Genomic DNA, 19,803 nt, shown 5'->3' on the forward strand with positions numbered 1-19,803 from the left:
TTCATTTAAGATTCATTCTTGACTTTTAGCAGATGCAATTATTAGAAAAGAACATAAAGTCGGGGCCAGAATACGTAAGAGTTTGATATTTTATGCAGACATATATTTTTTATTATTCATATAGCTCTAGTGAGACTACGTTACAGAAACAGTTGCTGAAGCAGCCAAAGTCCCATGTTCATGGGCGGGAATAATGGATTCTCCGTTTGAAAAGGCAGGAAGAGCCTGTAAAAGAGAAGCCCAATGCAATTATAAAGAGTAGGGGCTGTAGAGTTTTACGCAGCCATTGTCCTAACTACATCTTCGCAATGGCCCTATACTTCCACTTTCTTCGACTTGTTTTGTATGACGATACAATTACAGAGTAACAGGAGTAACCTAAAAGAAGTAAGCTAAAAAACAAATGCGGAGTTATGTCCGACAGTCCGAGTGTTCTCCAAATTTCCTGCTCCTTCATTTCATACGTGGCCTCTGACATGACATTCCTCATCTCTGCACGTTCTTCTTGTTCTCTGCATTCCAACTCTTTTTTTTTTTTTAATATTTCTTTTGCCATCCCCTCTGATCTCAAGGCCTGATTTTTGTGGAGGAATTTTTTTTTTTTGTCGTTTGGTTCTGATGGGAGTCTATTTTTGAGCAATATTGAAGTGGGTAGTTGCTGTTTCTCAGTTTTCTTTCGGATATTTTGATATTGGTGTTGTCTATTTTATAGTCCCCTGTGGTCCTTCCCCACTTTTTCTCTCTGTCACGCTCGCAAAGAAGCTCGCACGCACACATCGTATGGAGTAAAATTTAGAGAACTCGGTGGGTGCCTATTGACGGTCTGTTAGAATATTGTGTTTCAAGTAATTATCGTCATAATTAATCTTCAAATAAAATCTCAAATGCATTCTGTATTCAATTTTAGAGTTTGCTTTTCTATTCAAAATACCCATTTTTTTCTGGATTGGTTTAAAAAGGTTTAAGTTTGTTAATTTTATGGAGGTTGAATTGGATAGGGGAGTGAATTGTAAGCAAAGCTTATATTTACCAGAATCTCCAACCTTTTTTGGTTGAACACTATAGATTCATCTCTTTGCTCCTTTTGTTTTGCTTACAATGTTTGGAAGATGTGAATTTCCCATGCTAACCAAACCCACTTGCGAGACACGCCTGTGTTTGTAGTTTTGGATGATATGAAGGTTCCTATATTTTATTTTTTCGGTTTTCGTTAAGATTTCAAGCAGAGAGATTCGGATTTAGTTAGCACTGATATTTTTGTTGTGGTGTCGTTTCTGAATGTGGAACTTATGGTTGGTGGTTTCTATGAAATTGTAGATGAAGACTTTGTGACAGGCTGCTGAGTTGCTGCTTTGCTGGGACTCAAAATGGACCGGCGGAGCTGGCTATGGCGAAGAAAGTCTTCAGAGAAGAGTTCCGGAGAGATTGAGAGCTCAGGATCGATATCTTCTCATTCTGAAAGATTCTCTGATGAGCAGGTACGTGATATTAGCACTGTGTTGGGGATGCATCCATGCCATCGCTTTTGGTGAACTGGATTGCTGAGTTTTATGGACAATCGGGATGTTCTTATGCTTTTGTCGAACTGGATTATACGATTATAGTCCGTCCATTGTATGGAAAGTGCTCATTTATTTTCCAATTAAGTCTCTCTCTTTCACTTGTTTGGTAATGACTACAGTTTCTGTTCAAATGCTTCATGGTTTCTTCTTATACAAATGTCCCATCATATCATAATCTGAAACCACTTCGTTCTTCAAATCCTCACTGCTATTAAAGTAGTTCATTGAGGTTTCTGTGCAAAAAAGGCTTTTTTGATGGTATTGGCATTCCTTTTATACTTTCTTTCAATTTTCGTTTTTTCGTTTTGCATTTTTCTAATTCATTAGTAACTCTGGAAAGTTGATGTAACTTGTGAGCCACATGGGACTTTTTTCCTTAGGCCCAAATAATCTTCAGCAGTAAATGGCGATTGATCCCACCTGTCTCTTTATTGATTGCATCTTTTTCTCTTTCTGAGGCCAGCTGAAGCCAGTTAGATATGAAGAAACCTTTTGAACTCATCATAACCTGCAGCCTACTCTTGCTTGAGAATATACAAATTTATGTAGTAAAAATATTTCCTAAACCAGCAATTTGCATGGTTGTTTAGTAGTTAAAGTACAAACCAAGGCAAGGAAAAACTGTGATCAGCAGCTGGGAGACCTTTTTTTTTTCTGGTTTTTTTTTTGTTTTTGTTGGGGGGGGGGGGGGGTGTCGGTCAAGTATCTACGAGTCTGCAATGAATTTCTCTCTGATTAATCTGTTCTATGTGATTAGCTCTCATAATATTCAGTGCACTGTTTGACATGGACTCGAAAACAACATCATTGTCGACAAAAGTTCTTAGTTGGCATATCAACCCATTACCGTACCTTTTCTGGTTTCAAGTGTAATACCCATGGAATAGGAATTTTCATACAGAAGCAAGGAGGGAAACAATATTGGAAAACTCAAGCTATCTTGTCCCCTGACTTCTAATTTGTTACTATATATATAGTTTGATGGCCTTGTTCCCATAAGCAAGAAAAATATAACAAATCTTTTAATAATTATGCAGATGGGCAAGATTAGTCAGGTATTCAGGCTACATCTTTAGCATGCATTTTATATTTGGACCCTTCCCTAGTTCATATAAACTTCCCTTTGTGATGATTTCTGAACGTTGTAACTTTTTCCCTCATTGATTTCTTTTGTAACTGCAAGTTATTCCTTCTGTATTCTTGGTCCATTTTTTCATGTATTTACTTCTTCTTTCATCATCCTCATTCGATGTCGTTTAATTTTTTTTTTTCTTGTCATTCTTCATATTAAATTCAATCATTATTTCTTCCTTCCGCTGTGAAGTCTTCTTTCCTCAGTACTTCGATTATCTTTTGTCCCTCCTTTTGTAATTACTTCAACCAATCTTAACAAAGATACAAGACCATGAAACAATGGGCCTCCTGAAACAATTTGATTTGCAAGAAGAGAACAGTGAATAGAGATCCCGAATTTCAGTTTTACCTGTTGGAGTAAAGAATTCGTAGATCACTTGATTCACATGGTATGGTGCAAATAAAGTGCTCTGGGAGTGCCACTGGTAGCAGAGGTGAATAGATGGCTAAATTACATGTAGGTTCTCCTCCTCCCACCGTTGGTAGGAAAGTGATCTGAATCCAGTGTGCCTTTATTTTCTCTTTTTCTTTGACAATAGTAGTCATTTAACTATTATATACAGTTCGTTAGTTTTGAGTGGTCCAGATTTTATTTATATGAAATTTGCAGAGTTGTGTGCATCCTTTATTCAATTTTTCTTTCTTTAAAAGATAATGAACTTTGTGATCTTGAACTGTTGCATTGTTAAATTCCTTTTATATGTTTTAGATTGGTTTGGTCTTTGAATGATAAGGAAGGGAAAATCTTATTTTCTTTTTTAATTTAAATTGTCATGAAAGGCATATCCAACCCAAAGTACTCAATCGCCTGAAGTCACTTCTATAGCTGCAAGCAATGATGAAGAAGTTAATGATAGCCTGAAGACCTTAACGGAAAAATTATCTGCTGCTCTTCTAAACATTAGCGCCAAAGAAGACTTGGTAAAGCAGCATGCCAAAGTTGCAGAAGAAGCTGTCTCAGGTCTTCATTATTGGGCTCCATTTTTCATGAAACTTCTCTTAAACATGTTAGCAAATTTTTTATGGTGGACAAATTTGAACTTGTTGTGCGAAAATGTACAATTAGGGTCAGACCATTTCTAAAAGCCCAAAATTAGATTTCCGACAGAGTTTGCATTAGACAATATTGAGGGAAGTGTGAGAGTATTGTACAAGTAATTTCTCCCTTATGTTCAAATACTAAGAGATCTTCTAGATGCCGTTTTATTATGTTTATTTCAAAACAGTATTTTCGTCGTGTCTTTCTCATAAAATCATATCAATCAAGTTTTTATGAATATTTAAGTGGTAATAACGTTAAATTTTCCTAGACTACAAAATTGTAGGAATGAGATTTTTATTTAAATTGGTATTCTAAGTTCAAGATTGTGGGGAATCTGTTTTAGGGGTTAATACTGTTTTGGGAGTCAATTTTGTTCCCCTTTTTTTGGGCGTTTCTAAGATGCTCTTTATCAGAGGTTTTCACTCATAGGTTTTGGACTGAAATACTCTCTTTATCTCTGGAATGTGGCTCTGGTTTGATTTCTATCCATGAAATTTTAAATGTTCCAATTTTGTCTGTAGCAACGTAAAAGGCAGCAATGTTGTTATTCTGTTCATCAGACATTCATACGTGTCAGATTATAATTGTGCTACATCGCCCCTCCTTTGGCCACTGTGCACTGTGATTCTTGACCAATGGACAGGAGGACAACATTGTTACCTTTTAAAGTTTTTCAGAGAATAAAGAAAAGCGTTTTGACACTTTTGGGTATGAGAAAAAACTTAGTCCAAATTTAGGTACCAAGTCTATCTTAGCCTTGATTTACAATTCCATCTCTCTTGTTAAATTAGTGTGCGTAACATAACATACTGGTTTCTTAAATTATGTTTTCAAATGCTAGGCTGGGAGAAGTCTGAAAATGAATTACTGGCTTTAAAGCAGCAACTTGAGGCTGCCAAGAAGAAGAACTTAGGACTTGAAGATCGTGCATATCACCTTGACGGAGCACTGAAGGAATGTGTGAGGCAGCTTAGACAGGCCAGAGAGGAACAAGAGCTGAATATCACTGAAATTGTTGGAAAGAAAACTCGTGAATGGGAATCTACAAAGTCTGAGCTTGAGAGGCAGCTTGTTGAACTTCAGGTACAACTTCAGGCTGCTAAATCTGCAACTACTGCCTCAGAAAATCCTGATTTTCAGCTAAAGCTTGAGGCTGCAAAAAAAGAGAATTCTGCCCTCAAACTTGAGCTCCTTTCTCGACTGGAGGAGATAGAAATCAGGATTATGGAGAGAGACTTGAGCACGCAAGCTGCTGAAACAGCCAGCAAACAACATTTAGAGAGCATTAAGAAGGTGGCTAAACTTGAAGCTGAGTGCCGCAGGCTAAAAGCCATGGCTCGTAAAGCTTTCCCTGGTAATGATCACAAGTCCCTTACTTCCTCTGTTTGTGTAGAATCTTTTGCAGATAGCCAGTCAGACTGTGGGGAAAGGCTACTGGCAGTTGAAGTTGATATGCGCAAAATTAGTGGCTTGGAGCCTAACGAATGTGAACCAAGCTGTTCTGACTCATGGGTATCCACTCTAATCTCAGAACCTAATCCATTTAAGAACGAGAAAGTTGTCAGAAGAAACCTTATGGTCCCTTCAGTAGAAATCAATCTCATGGATGATTTTCTTGAAATGGAAAGGCTTGTGGCAATGCCGGATACAGAAAGCGGAATCTGTTGCCTTGAGACAGCGCCTGCTTTGGATCAAGCTAATGCTAGTGAAATCCATATAAAAGCTGAACTTGAGGCCATGATTCACAGGACTGCGGAACTGGAGGAAAAGTTGGAGAAGCTAGAGGAGGAAAAAGAGGAATTCAAGATGGCTTTAACTGAATCCCAAAAGCAGTTTGAGACATCACAGAGTCAGCTAGAGGAAGCAGAGGTGAAATTGGTAGAGCTGCAGACTCAGTTAGCTCTTCTAGACAAATTAAAGCGGGCTGCAGATCAAGAAGTAAAGGCCAGCCAAACAAAGCAGGAAACGGCGGAGTCACAATTCAGAATCATTGAAGCTGAGGTCAAAACCTTGCTTTTTAAAGTTGGTTCATTAGAGGAGGAGGTTGAGAAGGAGCATGCTTTGTCTGTTGAAAATGTGGCCAAGTATCAGAAATTGGAGGATGAATTTTTAAGAACGAAAAGAGAAGCTGAGATCCACCGTGAAGCAGAGCTACAGCGACTGGCAAGCAATAGCGATGAAGTGATGATAAAACAGGTCAGTTTTCTACGAAAAAGATAAACAATATATCCTTATTTGGAATGAAGAATAATAAAAAGATATATCTGAAATTAAGCAAATCCAAGTTTGCAATTTTCATATACTTCAGATGCAGCAAATCCCGTTATTTTCCTCTTGGGAAACATGACCACTAACGTTAATGACACATTGGCTGTCTAATGTCCATGAATGAAATTTGATAGTCCATGATTGGAATGACCTCTGACTTCACATGGCTAGTTATGACCTCTCTCAAGTTGTTAAAGGGAAAGAAAGTGCAAGCAGCAGCTTTGATTATATCTCGATTGAAGAGCAATCTAACTATTCCTTAAAGATGGCATGTGCTACCTTGCAATATTTAATTGAAACTGTTATTACTTTCTAAGATCTGGTATGACTGTTAATGATCAACTCATTTTAATTAGTAGACTTTGCATGGCCCTGCTTCCAGAACTATCAGTTAATTTCAAGTTCAGTTCTGACTTCCAATATGAACTTTGCCTTTTCTGCTAAGCTACTTTCTGCAGAGTAAAGTGTAAGTAGTTTTTTGTTAGAAGATTTGAGATGTCTCCCCAACCAAATCAAAGCAATTATGCTTTGTAAATTAGAAAAGTGCTGATTTGCTGCCCCATTTTAGTTGAGTCGGCTTTGCAGGATGCTGCTTGCAAATGTGCCTTCAGAGATAGTAAGTACTTCTGAAAGATAATTAAACAAGTTTTCAAAAGTCATATCTGAAGGGACGACTACAATGAATTAGGGCTATGAGAGCGCATTGATCCCTATCAAATCTGGATTTTTAGATGTCTGATAGAGTTGCATCTGATGACATGTCCAGCTAAATGCAGTTGTTTGTTGGTGTAACAAACAATTAATCTTTTAATGTTAACTGCTTTCTTCAATATACTGGTTTTGATGTCTTGATGTTTTTGACAGGAGGAGCTTGCAGTGGCAGCAAGTAAATTTGCTGAGTGCCAGAAAACAATTGCATCGCTAGGCCAGCAGTTGAAGTCTCTTGCGACACTGGAAGACTTCCTGACTGACTCTGAGACGCCACTGGAACTCATTGGTGAGGGAACTCAGGGTCTCAAAAATAGTAGGGAACCACTGAAATTGCAATTTAGTGAAAGGGGTGATGGTACAAGACTTTCAAAGGGTGGTACCGAAAGGGAGTCATCATTCTCACTGAACCCAACCATTGCTTTCGAAAAGACCCAAAATGGCTTTGGGAAGTTTTTCCCTAGAAGTAAGAGTGTGAGTCGGAATGAAAATCAGTGAGAAAGATATAGGAAATTGTAAGAAAACTGACAGGCTTCAATTTTTCATTGTAAAGCTGCCTTTATTTGTTCTTATTACCAACACTTCAGCAAAATGCTTGGGAATCAACTGATTTATTCACTCAGATGCTGCATATTGGGGAACAAAATTTTTTGAGGGAGATATAATAATACATAAGTTCGATCGCTTTCGACTGCCTTTCTGCTCTCGGTTTCAGTTAGTCAGATCATAAACTAGCATGAATGTGAATAATGGCTGGTGTCCTGCATGATAGATTCTGGTGGCTGACCAAGTTACCTGTGCATGTATGAACCTTTTCTGTCCAAATTTATGTATGTATGGTGAATGATCTCGGTTCAAATCCTACCATTTGCAACCCAGGAAAAAGAGAAGAGGGGGAAATTGAAAATTGGAGCTTAATGTGCATTGCCTTTGGTTGGCAAGTTGGGAAATGGCAATATTTCTGAACCTTAGAACTAGTTCAGAAACTTGTTCATTGCAAGGTTAAAATAACAAAGAAAACATATAACTGGGGTGAGAGAGGCTCGAACTCTCGACCTCAGGATTACTCTTCAGAAACTTGTTCGTTGCAAGGTTAAAATAACAAAGAAAACATATAACTGGGGTGAGAGAGGCTCGAACTCTCGACCTCAGGATTACTCAGAAAGCTATGAGACCTACGCGCTAGCCAACTGCGCCACCACCCCATTGGTTGACTTTCCATTCTTATTTATTTTATTTAATCATGATTTTTAATTTACTCCGATTACGAACAGCACAACTTAATCAGTGGTTGAGCCGTCTACTTCTTGTTGGTTAATGCCCCAACCGATTGAAATTTGTGGATAATTTGTTGTCAATTCAAATTTCACATCTTAGTCTTGAAAGCTGTTTATGGACTTAAATCTTAAGTTGCAATATGGAAAAAGTCAAGTGCCAACTCAAGTTAGATGAGAATATTAGGATTAGGGTAAGCATCTGGTTTTAATAAAATCCCGAATCAATTCATCTCAAATCATGATATATATAGTTTTTTTTTTTAATTTCTTAATTTATTTCTTCTAATTTGTGAACAGAACAGATGACATTTATATGTAATTTCACTTCTGATAAGAAAAATACTTCTAATAATATATCCTCTATCCTATAGTTCCCTAAAGCCTTGTCTTGAAACTTGGGTTAGGCTTGTAAAATTTGCCCAAGAGTGGTGCTTGTGAGTTGTAAGGACCATTGCAATTTTGGGTCACCCTCCTCTCAAAAACAATTATAATTTCAAGTTTCAACCACCTAAGTTGCCTAGACCTCTAACTAGCAATGCTATAATTTTAAAATTTTTAAAGAAATGAAAATGGAGTTCTCATCCTGGGTTCCCCAAGAGTGGGACTAGAGCTGTGTTTTATAAAGGTCATGGATTCGATTTCCACTTCTAGTGCATGTTGAACAACCTGTCAAAAGTTAATAAAATAAAACGAACTGAAGTCAACAAGAAGGGTTCTATGGTGTAGTGGTTAGCACTCTGGACTTTGAATCCAGCGACCTGGGTTCGACTCCCGGTAGGACCTTTCAAACTCAGCCCTTTTGTTTTTATTCTCTCTTCTTCGAAAGTTTCTATTTTTGTTTATTTCTTAAACCAGAAAATCCTTACTGCACAGAGGAATATAAGCAACAAAGAAGAGAATATGTGCATTTTCGAATTTTCGACTCTGCTTTTGAACGGTGTGATATCTTGACTGGTTGTGAACACCCAACAGATGATAGATGGGCAATTTTTCTTATTAGCAGGCCTCTTTAAAGCTGTGATTTTTGTTCAAAAGGTAATATGCTCATGAAAACCCAAAAGATTTTTCTTTCCATGTCTAGTGAACATGTCCTTTATGTCAGATATACGAGACAATTTGTAAGTAATTTTATGTAGGGTTAGACCGACTGGTAGGAGAAGAAAAAATATTCAGAAGTTCCACGTATCGACAACAGAATAGCTTTTGTTAGTCCAAGAGTAAGGAACTGAACAGCAATACATAGATATTTATTAAATTCAAATCATTCAGAAGTCATACAAGTGCAAGCTATTCAACCTGCCTGGATGCCCTTATACACCAACGAGCAGTCAATTTTGTGAATAATTTTACATACTACTATCGAGTTCAAAAGCAATATATCCAGGGAAGAAAACTTGCAAACTTCAGTAACCATCTGTGATGTTGTGGACGTTCCTCGTGCATTAATCCCTGTTGAGAAGATTATAGAAAACCTCTGGCTTTCTGTAGTTTGACTTGCAGAGGGCCTGTGATGAAATTAGCTCCAGACGTTAGTCGTTAGCAGCATGCATGTAAATACTTTGATCGGTTGTCATTCAAATTTCTAAATGATCTGAACCTCACAAACAAAGGAAAGAAGTAAATAGAAAAGAAACAGAAAGAAATTAGAAAACTTCTAATCTACCTGCATAGCTGATGCTATGTGGATTAATGTTGGTTCAGACCATGGCCGCCCAATAAACTGAAGGCCAATTGGCAAACCCAGTTTGTCATATCCAACCTATCAAGAAAATTTATGTTAAAAAGAATTAATCAAGATTCCTACAAAGGAATAGCATGCCGTAACATATGAATGAAAGATCAAAAGCATGATAAGATCAGACCGGAACAGTCACCGCCGGCAATCCTAAGAAATTCCCTGCTATCGAAAATCGAACTAGTGCAGCTGCAATAGGGGCAAACTTATCAATTCAATTTCTTCTTTTGTCTTTCATAATGAAGTTAATCATGCATTAAGCTTCTCTCCAATGGACAACCTTGGCAGAAAGGAAAAATTTGAGAATTATTAGGCATTGAATACCTCCGTTTACATAGTCGAGTTCACCAGTCTCTAGAGCATCATCCTTTATTGGGTATGCAGTAACACTGTCCCATTGATTATACACATTAACGATTAGATATTACTGGAGGAACACGGGAAAACCAAACTATATAGTGTCTTCTTTTTGTTTCTTTGTTTTTTCCTTCCAAATATCATCTTAGTCACGTATACTGGGATTAGATCAACATCTCGATTCAATTGAAGGCAAGTGCTTAAAATGCACAAAAGCAATCAGGTAGGGAACTTCAAATTTTTAGAGGACAGGTAACTTAAATAAAGAAAGAGATCTGACTTAAGCAGCAAAGAATACCCTATCGTTGGTGAAACAATGACATCAGCCTGGGCAAATATTTTCATATGAATCTGCATCTGGCGGCTCCTGTGGATGGTCAAACAGGCTAGTGTCACAGTGGGAATGATGTTAGAACCAAATCTATAAATTCTGTAGCTCTAATCATGTGGATTCATGCCTATGAAGTGCAGATAATGAACTAAAATGTTTCAAAGCATTCCTGCTTAATTAGATGCACTTTCTATTACATTTTTCTGCTTTCTAAGATGGTATACACTATAACGTGCTGATCAAATTTGTTTGACCAAGGAAAGTTTTTGAAAACTGGAATGGAATAAGACCAATTCCAAGAGCATTGAAAACATGCTAGGATATTAGCATATTAACCAAAAATAAGTGTTACTACCTAACATGCTAGGATATTAGCATATGAACCAAAAAGATGTTTATCTGCACTAATCGTACATATAATATCATCTGTTTAAGTATAATTTTTCCTAAATAGGAGCAAACAATACCATCTGGAAGCTTTTTTAGCAAAATGAAAATGCTGGAAAATTAGCGAATCAAACTATGATCATCTAATGCCAGATTCAAGCAGAAGGTTAATTTTAAATATGATCTCAAGCATATACGAATTTTTCTGACAGTATGTGCTAGAGTCACAACTCCTGGTAGCCTTTTAAACTGGAGTTACATTTGAAACTTTGACATCAGTGCTCGAAACATAGAAGTTTTTGTAAAGACTACCATTAATGATACGCTCTAGCGTTTGAACCTGGTTATTCTTTATTTCCTAAATCATAAAGCTTCTTAATTTGAAAGTGGCTTAATTTCAAATTGAAACGAGTCAACCAAAGTGGCTAAAGTTCAGCCATAACTTAGAGGCCTGAAAACCATGCCAATCTGGATTCAGGATCTTGGAAAATAGCAAGAATTGGAACCCTAATCTACTCCATGATTACTATGAGCTGTATGCCTTTTAATGTGCATTTGGAAAGCTTGGCCAATTAATTTTCATCCCTTGTGGCATTTATTTGAAAAATGAATAAGCTTGATGGTAATGTATATGCGTAGTAGATATGAGACAGGATATAGACTGCAAAATGACATCTTCGTCATCAGATATAATCTATAAGTAGAGATGATGATTTGAGAATCAGAAAAGTTAAGCAGGCTAGAAAATTAAATGGATTCGTGATCTGGCATCCCATTAGTAAGCTGACTTGGGCTGATTTTGTGTGAAGCCAAACAAGGTTCTCACTTAGAGTACATGATAAACTCTCCTAAGCCTTCCTCGTAGTTATATTTCAATTTAAGCAATCAAAACTAGGCAAAAACACTACCTCATTTTTTGTGCCTGTATATACTCCTTGCTGCTGAAAGAACCATATACGCTAAGTGCTACCCTTGCATCCCATCCTAATTCTGCAGGATTCCTGTAATGAGTTCATAATGTTAGTTTTTTTATTAAAAGATAAAGATGAAGAAAATGAAATCCTGGAAGACAACATACAGCTTTTCTAGATGAGAACTAAGGGCAGTACTGCACTCAGATCCAATTGTTGAGTAATGTGCCAGGCGCATTGCTTCTATCTCTGGTATAGTCACCTCTACAATCTTACAGACAGAGCATGGCAGGAGCAAGGAATGACTATTGTGCAGAAATAGTTAAATTTATCAAATAAAAAAGAATTTATGTGACTAAGTTAGCATACAACTTAGTCATTATTATGTAGTGTGCCAAAGTTACTTGATCTTCTATCCCCTTATTCTACTTTATTTCGATATTAGTAATGAGAAACCTCACAAATTTCACTTGAAAAAGGAAATAGATCAAGACTATTTATATAGTGTGCCAAAGTTACTCTAGTCATTAATAGTCATAATGGATAGGCACTTTCACTTTTAAAATCCAATAACATCTACAAATTCATTGATCACAAAACTAAAAATAAAAAAATTTGAGAAAACAAAAACGATACATGCTAGGATAATTAAAAGACTACTAATTTTATAGGAAAAAAGTATTAATTTACCAGAAATATAATTTTCAAATTAAATAAAATTTATTGACTAAATGAATTTCAACTTTCTTGCACTACTACCAAAAGCTATTTCTGGCAAAATATATTATACCAACATATAGATACCAACATATAGATAATAATCAAAGATAGGGAGCATTTGATTGCCAATACCTTCCAACCGTAGTGCTGCTTAAGCTTGTCTAGAGATTGAGAACAGGATACTCTGATTTCATCACTGCAATCATTAAACCACTAATTGACCCAATTAGTGGTTTGAATGAAATATTATCAGAAGACAATGATGTGATATGAATTAATGAAGCATGGATGTTTATTGGAAGTTAGTATTGTTGATTGTTTTATTGTAAGGTTGAGAAAAAGATTTCTAACCTCTGCATACTTTGCCAATTTGATGTCAGCGATAGGCTTAGATGAGTTCAGCAGAGGAAAATGCAATTTGGGCTGGAAGGTTGTCCAAAAAGGAAAAGGCCCAAGAATCAGATTTGTTGGTGAGACTATCCATAATTTAACAATTTGAGGAATGGCGTAGAGCATTCTAGATAAAACATAGATAGCAAAGCCCATATGGGAAAGATGGCATCTAGAAGTGCTGTCTACAGCTTGTGTGTGTGTGTGTGTGTGTGTGTGTGTGTTTGTGTGTTGGCCAATCATACTTGAACTGCCTCAATGTCAGAGTTTTAATCGCTAAAAAAATAGGAAAGAAAATAGCCATCGCATTGTCCCAAATATCTGGGAAATGGAAGCTCAATCAGATGTCTTTAAGTTTAGATGTCCCATTTGTATCTATTCCAGATTAGTGTGCGTGTGTCTGCCTCTATGTAGAAAGAAAGCATTTTATGCATGTATGGATGAACGCATAGAATAGGTCAGAGCCAATACAAAAGAAGATATATTTCTAACAATAATACACTCGTTTTCAAACAATTGCAACAAGTTCTTACAAGTATAGAGCAGTTGGATTGATCGCATGGAAGCTGTCCACTCATAGCTGCATAACTGTAAATATTAAAATGGTGACCATTATACTATGAAATCCATTTGAGGAACTAAAAGAGGGAAAAATGATAATCCAGAGTCAAGAGAACAACTAAATAAGGAACACTGACACAATAAACGCATCCTCAATCGTGCCTGCTAAGATTCCAACCATCCCAACTGTCCAGTTCAGTGGAAGAACACTGAAAAACAGCTTGTTATTCTTTAAATCCTCATATACCTTCCAAATTATATGGAGAAAAAATTATTACTAGAAGATAGATTGTGTGATAATGAATATTCACCCAGAGTGAGGTATGCGCCCAAAAGTTGGTTTCAAGCCAACAACACCACAGAGAGCTGCAGGCATTCGCACAGATCCTGGACGTTGATAAAGATGAAGCCTCCCGTTAATTAATATTATACAAATGATATGCATAATTTCATAATATTATACAGTAACAACTTCATAAAAGCTTTTTCTAGAACAGTTCTTGCAAAATTCTGCAAGATAAAACAACGAACAGCTAAGCAAATATGACAGATTTTTGCTTATAGATTTATTTGAAAGTTTTCTCAGCATAGAACTAGTTTACCTCCACCATCAACACCGAGGGCAACAGGGCACAATCCTGCAGCCACTACTGCAGCAGATCCGCTAGAAGAACCTCCAGAGATCTTGTTGATATCATATGGATTTCTAGTAGCCCTACAGAAGTCATAAGTGGACATCTTTTTCATATTCATTGCAGCATCAATATTTGGAAATGAATAGATTATGGAATATGATACCGAAAAGAAATCATCTTAATCTTCAGTTGAAAAGGGGAAGGTGGATTGTTGGCCTATGAATTCAATCTTTATGGTTCCATATGAAGCAAAATAGTAAATGGAGACTAAGATCCAAATATATAGAATCAATCCCTAATTATAGAGTTGTTAAAAAAAAGCTCCAAAGCCAGTGTTCTTACCCATAGTGAGGATTTATGCCACTTGTTCCAGCCCCAAGTTCATGCATATTGGTTTTCCCAACAAGTATGGCACCACATAATCTGAGGCGCTTAACACAACATGCATCATCTATACAGGATCTTACTTTGTGTAGCCACTTTGTTCCTCCTAGAAGAACCAACTATTAGTTTAGGCTATCATTATTTGAGAACAAAAAAATTGACTGCTTAAGAAAATTAGGATTGGATTGAAAGACATAGACCTGGTCTTACCCAAAAAGTACTGATCTAGTCAATGTTTTCATTACCTGTTGTAGGATATGGAGCACAATCTATTTCATCCTTTATAGCAATCAGGACTCCATCTAGAACTGATATTTGTTGTCCTGGAGAAGATCATAATGAGAATGATAGGATTAGTGTATTCATTAGAAAGACTTATAATCCTTTTTCAATCTGTTAGGGATGAGCACCTCGTTTATACCGAAGAGTAGATTCAGTTGCTTGCTTTACGATATCATCAACATTATAGTTGATGAAGAATGACATCTGCAGTGGAGGATTAGAAGATTCATGTACAGCAGCTATAAATCTCTCTGCAACCTGTACAAATGGAAAAGTCAAGCCCATTGAGTATAGCAGAATACAGTAGCTACAACAAGCACACATGCAAAAAGCATAAGCAAATTTACAAAAGCATTTTAAAATTGATTTTCAGGATTTCAACTTGACGAGTACATATTTTGAGTAGGGAAAGAAGAACATACACCATAAAACAATTAGCTAAAGTTGGCATACCATCCGAGGAGTTACTTCTCCAGATATATAGGCTCTTGAATAGTCCAATATTGTCCAGGGATGGAAAGAAGATTTTGAACCATTTAGTATTTTTCCCGAAGAATTAGGCAAACAATTAATTGCCTGCTGAACTTTTTCAGGTGGAGATAAATCAGAATCTATGCATTTGACTTCCTGTTCTTTCACATCTGCGATCATAAACTGATATTAGCAAAAAAATCTTAGTTTGCTAGAGAAAAAAAATCTATTTATAGTTACTATCAAAAGTGTAAATGTTTAAACATAAATGTCAATCTCAAGACATCAGCTCAATCCATTGTGTAGTGAGCCCAACTGGCCATACACACATCTTGTTTGATGGAAATAATAACTAAATGGAGGAAAATAGGTGGACCTTGTTGTTCCTCTCCCACTTCCAGAAATTTGTAATTAATGAAATGAAATTCACAGTGATAAAATTGCAAAAAACATTATAGTGTGAAACTATATCAACTGTTTTTGAATATTAGAACTAGCTAATGTTAGTTTAAGCCATAATTTGTGGTACATTGTCTTTTATACTTGAATCCCAACCCAGTTAAGGTCCAAAAACTAGAGCTGAAATGAAAACGAAAGCTGAACGATAAGAGCATTACCTTCAAAAGGATGTAGGGGAACATAGAGAGGTGGCTCCCCTAGCTCTGCATTCGTTATGAACTGCAAAAGTTGAAATACACTTTTTTTAAGCATTTCAATACAAAATTTTACGGCCATAATCTGGGAGAAGTACACTCTTTATAGGGATGTTTAACCAAAATTTGCAAAATTCTTAGATATTAAATAAAATAAATGATACTATACCTCTTAATTTATACTACTCATTTTACCCTTTGATATGGTACGTGCCATATCAAAAAATATCAAACATACAAACATAAAAAAGCAGAGAAAATCTAGAGTTTTAGTCTTTCACCTTTTGTGTTTAAGGGCGTCAATTTGTTTTTAATATATATATATATATTTTAATAAGCCGCATCATACAATATTGTGGTGCCACGTTAAGGGGCAAAAATGAATAGTATAAATTAGAAAATATAGTAGTATTACTTATTAAATAATAAGTGAAAATATTTTTTTGTTAGTTTTTTCAAAATAATTTATTAAAATAGATATCTTGAAATCAAAGTCTGATCCAAATATGGTTTGATTAGCCATTATCAGTAGGAGTAGTGTTTTCTTTTTCAGGGACAGTTAGGACCACTGAGAGGTGGTCTCGAGAAGTTTTACCGACGAGTGCAAATATATTGTAAACGTATTTTTTTAAAACTCTCTAAACATTTAAAAAAAAATCACAAATTCAATAAAAGCGAAGTTAACCGTCAAAAATAAAAATAAAAAGGTACAAAATGTCGGTGGCCATCCTCGGCAGGAGTAGTGTTTTCCTTTTTTGAGTTTAAGTAATGATAAGATTGAAAAATTAATAATTAAAAGTAAAAACTTTTTCACTTTTGAATAATGTTAGAAATGAAAGTATGAGAAAAATTAAAAAATTTAAAAAAAAAATTGAAAATACTGTATTGCCAAATAAGATAATATTATAACCTTCAAAATTCGGTTTAGTTTTGTTTTACAAACTTTTCAAATCATCTCATTTCATCAAATCTTATCATCCAATCACCATTTAAACACAAAATTTTTTAATTTCAAATTTTCAAATTTTTAACTTTTTCATCTAATTATTACATATTTTTCAAATTTTCAAATAAAATACAAAAAATAATTCATGTTTTTTAAATCTTAAAATAAAAATTATATTAAAAAATTATATTCTAAATTTCTTTTAACTTTTTAACTTTTTTTATTTCTCAAAATTCTATAAAAATTTTAACTTAAATTATTTTATTATTGTTGATAAAATTTTTATTATTATTTATAAATTTTTTATTTTATCTTATCTTTTAACAAACAGGGCCACATCTCTCTAAGGTATTGCCACGTGTACTCTATGTTTTATTTTAAAGCAAATAATTTTGGGCCCATACCAAGCCCGAAACCTACAAGGGTATTACTAATAATCATCACGTGTAGGAGGGGCCCGAAAGCAACTCTTTTTGTTGTGGGCCCGTGGCGATTAAAATGGAAATTTCTGTAGTTGTTTGAAAAAGAAAAACAAAATATAAAAGAAAAAAAGCCGATCCCGGCAGTTCAGATATAAATGCATAATCAATTTAGAATGGATTTAATAAAGGATCTTTCCGTTTATTGTAGTTTCGTCTTTGTATCAAAGGAGATGTATGTGAAAAATACGTAGATAATATTTTAGTTCGATTTAATGTTTATGATAGATAGAAAGGATTCATTTTAATGCAACTAATAGTTTTGGAGATACATCGTGAATTGAATGATAGTTAGAGGGATTAAAATGTAATTAATTCATATAGATTTATATAAAAAAAATATTAATATTTTAATAGTATTTTTTTTATATTTTTAAAGCCACTTATGCACTCTATTATTTTGATTTGATAGGGAGAGGAAGATCAAAACTTGAAGGTGGAAAGTGTAAAAGAGAAAGCAAGTACCTTGTGAATTAGATTGTTTCTCTTCAACATGAACAGCAACAACGTCCCGAAGATCCTTGACTCAAGAAACCAGACGAAAATCTTCACCACAAGTCCAGCCATTCTAGGAGCTTATGCACCAAAACAGAGTATCAGAATTCAACAGCAATTATGAATATATGTGGACATATGGTAATTTAGAGCATCATCTTTCTGTTCTTTTGAGTTTGGAAGCCAAACTCTGCCTTCAATTACAGTGCAATTCAGGCTCCGGAATTCAACAAAGGCAATAATTACTGGTAAAACAGGGGAAACACTATCAAAGAACTGTAGTTTTGACTTTGATCATCTGCAACTCCTTATTGGATGAGCAATAAAATGTGCTTATCTTTATTTAGATTTATGCTTTTGAATAGAATAAACTTAGGAAATCAACCAAAATCTAAATTTATTTTAAGAATCATGCGAAAATAGATGAGATGAGGAAGAAAGGAAGAAACTGTGAGAAACTAAAGAAAGATGGTCGATCCAAGGATTAGAGATTTGAAGTAGAACCTTTAACATTGGCTCGGACATAGACATGATCACTCTTAGGACCAACATCAAACTCCTCCACCGGCTTGTAGACAACTTTTTCCTCCCCGAACAAACCCATTTTCCCAGAATATGCTCTTTTGGGTGGTTTCCTGGGAAGAAAACCAGAAAACAGGGGTAGTGAACAAGGAGGAGATGAAACAACCTATAGATAGCTGTTATATAGACAGAAACCAAAGGGGAGATGGGGTGGAGGATGCCAAGAAAGATTTTGACTCTCCAGAAAGAGACAAAAGCATTAAAAAAATAGAACAAAATACATTATTCAAAGCTTGTTTCCCTGCAACTGTTGATTCTGATAAATGGGTGTGCGTGTGACAATTTCAGCAGTTTGGAAGATGGGAGTGAGTGTGAGGAAATGGGAGTCGTTTTCGAGTGTGTGGTGTGGAATTAGTTGGAGAAAGTCTTAGAACTTTGGTACGATACGTCTACCCTACTAGAAGCAATATCATTGTAACTTGAAGCTTACTCAAAATAACCCTTCAAACAAGATGTAAAATAGTCCAAATATTTTTATAAATTTTTAAATTTAAATACTTTCTACAAATCGGAGAGATAAGATAGAGTCTATAAACTCTAAAATATTATATATCATATGTAAATAATTTGAATTTCAATATTAAATACAATAAAATCCACATCGTATGTAATTATCTCTTTTCGAATTGTAAAAACTATTCCAACCCAAAAAAACGGTGGAGTATCCTAAGCCCCATTATAAATCCTAATTGATAGGCTTTCAAGCTCATGATTTATTTACCATCTTTAATGCAACTAAAAAAATTAAAGCAAAGCAATGAAAGCGTAATAATTAATGTAGCCCCATTATTTGAAGGAAACTAATGAATTATTTGTGGCATTAATGACATTATACACAATCATGTGTACTCCTCCATTTATGGTAACCAATATTATACATAGACCTATACCATCTAGACCATACCCATTTATTATTCTTGAGAAATTATGAGATGTCTAGATTTAGAAATATTTCCAACCAATCTTATCATTATAATTTTTTTTAAATTTTTATATAAAATATAATAGACAATTCAATTTTTTAAAATCTCAATTTAATTTTTTTAAATTTTAAAATAATAATAATATTAAAAAATAATATTTTAATAATATTTTATTTAATTTTAATCTAAAATCTATCTCCTCTCACTGTATTGACTCTTCCTGCACATGAGAACAAGATTTTCCAGCCCCATAAATTCCCAAAAACTCAAAACAGCTCCAAAAGTTTACCCAAAGTACTAATTAAAGCGGAAAAGCGGAAACTTTTGGCTGAGTTGTCTTGTTGGGTTAAAAAAGTGCATTTTGAACCAGATTCTTCAATGAGGTAAATATACCAAATGGAAATAAAAACTCCAAAATTAAAAAATAAAAAAAATTAGAAAAAGCCAAATGGGTACCAACTAGCATCAATTCACAATTATTCACGACCATTTCCCCTAAAACTAGGTGATATATGCCATATGGGTTATAAAATTAACGCAAGGATGGGACTCCCCTAGACCATTTTATTT

General features: G+C 35.0%; 2 protein-coding genes and 2 non-coding genes across 10 annotated transcripts; 2 read left to right on the forward strand and 2 right to left on the reverse strand.

Annotated features, from left to right (window-relative positions):
* Window positions 1–411: 411 nt before the first annotated feature.
* LOC122307110 (filament-like plant protein) lies at window positions 412–7,410 on the forward strand. 5 transcript variants are annotated; one of them, XM_043119753.1, is made up of 5 exons: window positions 412–845; window positions 1,318–1,478; window positions 3,477–3,657; window positions 4,580–5,934; window positions 6,871–7,410. In XM_043119753.1, the coding sequence occupies exons 2-5, from the start codon at window positions 1,368–1,370 to the stop codon at window positions 7,210–7,212; spliced, it is 1,989 nt and encodes a 662-aa protein (XP_042975687.1). In that variant the 5' UTR covers window positions 412–845; window positions 1,318–1,367; the 3' UTR covers window positions 7,213–7,410. The 5 variants fall into 5 exon arrangements, with proteins under 5 accessions (XP_042975687.1, XP_042975686.1, XP_042975685.1 ...); XM_043119752.1 differs by having other exon boundaries at window positions 412–804; XM_043119751.1 differs by lacking the exon at window positions 412–845 and adding an exon at window positions 859–1,181.
* Window positions 7,411–7,833: 423 nt separating this feature from the next.
* Window positions 7,834–7,919, reverse strand: TRNAM-CAU. The gene is given in 2 exon segments: window positions 7,834–7,869; window positions 7,882–7,919. It is a non-coding gene; the product is annotated as a tRNA-Met (tRNA).
* A 783-nt stretch (window positions 7,920–8,702) lies between these two features.
* Window positions 8,703–8,774, forward strand: TRNAQ-UUG. The gene has a single exon. It is a non-coding gene; the product is annotated as a tRNA-Gln (tRNA).
* Window positions 8,775–9,209: 435 nt separating this feature from the next.
* LOC122307111 (fatty acid amide hydrolase-like) lies at window positions 9,210–18,688 on the reverse strand. 3 transcript variants are annotated; one of them, XM_043119756.1, is made up of 21 exons: window positions 18,532–18,687; window positions 18,233–18,363; window positions 17,699–17,808; window positions 15,773–15,833; window positions 15,138–15,325; window positions 14,813–14,942; window positions 14,648–14,725; window positions 14,361–14,508; window positions 13,986–14,098; window positions 13,695–13,770; window positions 13,521–13,592; window positions 13,356–13,410; window positions 12,784–12,855; window positions 12,565–12,645; window positions 11,880–11,983; window positions 11,710–11,802; window positions 10,382–10,450; window positions 10,051–10,115; window positions 9,854–9,915; window positions 9,655–9,750; window positions 9,210–9,496 (listed from the first exon to the last, which is right to left on the reverse strand). In XM_043119756.1, coding segments are annotated over exons 1-21 (1,869 nt in total). In that variant the 5' UTR covers window positions 18,534–18,687; the 3' UTR covers window positions 9,210–9,433. The 3 variants fall into 3 exon arrangements, with proteins under 3 accessions (XP_042975690.1, XP_042975691.1, XP_042975692.1); XM_043119757.1 differs by lacking the exon at window positions 18,532–18,687 and having other exon boundaries at window positions 18,233–18,508; XM_043119758.1 differs by lacking the exons at window positions 9,854–9,915; window positions 10,051–10,115 and having other exon boundaries at window positions 18,532–18,688.
* Window positions 18,689–19,803: the final 1,115 nt, after the last annotated feature.

This window comes from Carya illinoinensis, chromosome 4 (assembly GCF_018687715.1).
Source record: "Carya illinoinensis cultivar Pawnee chromosome 4, C.illinoinensisPawnee_v1, whole genome shotgun sequence".
Classification (NCBI taxonomy): Eukaryota; Viridiplantae; Streptophyta; class Magnoliopsida; order Fagales; family Juglandaceae; genus Carya; species Carya illinoinensis.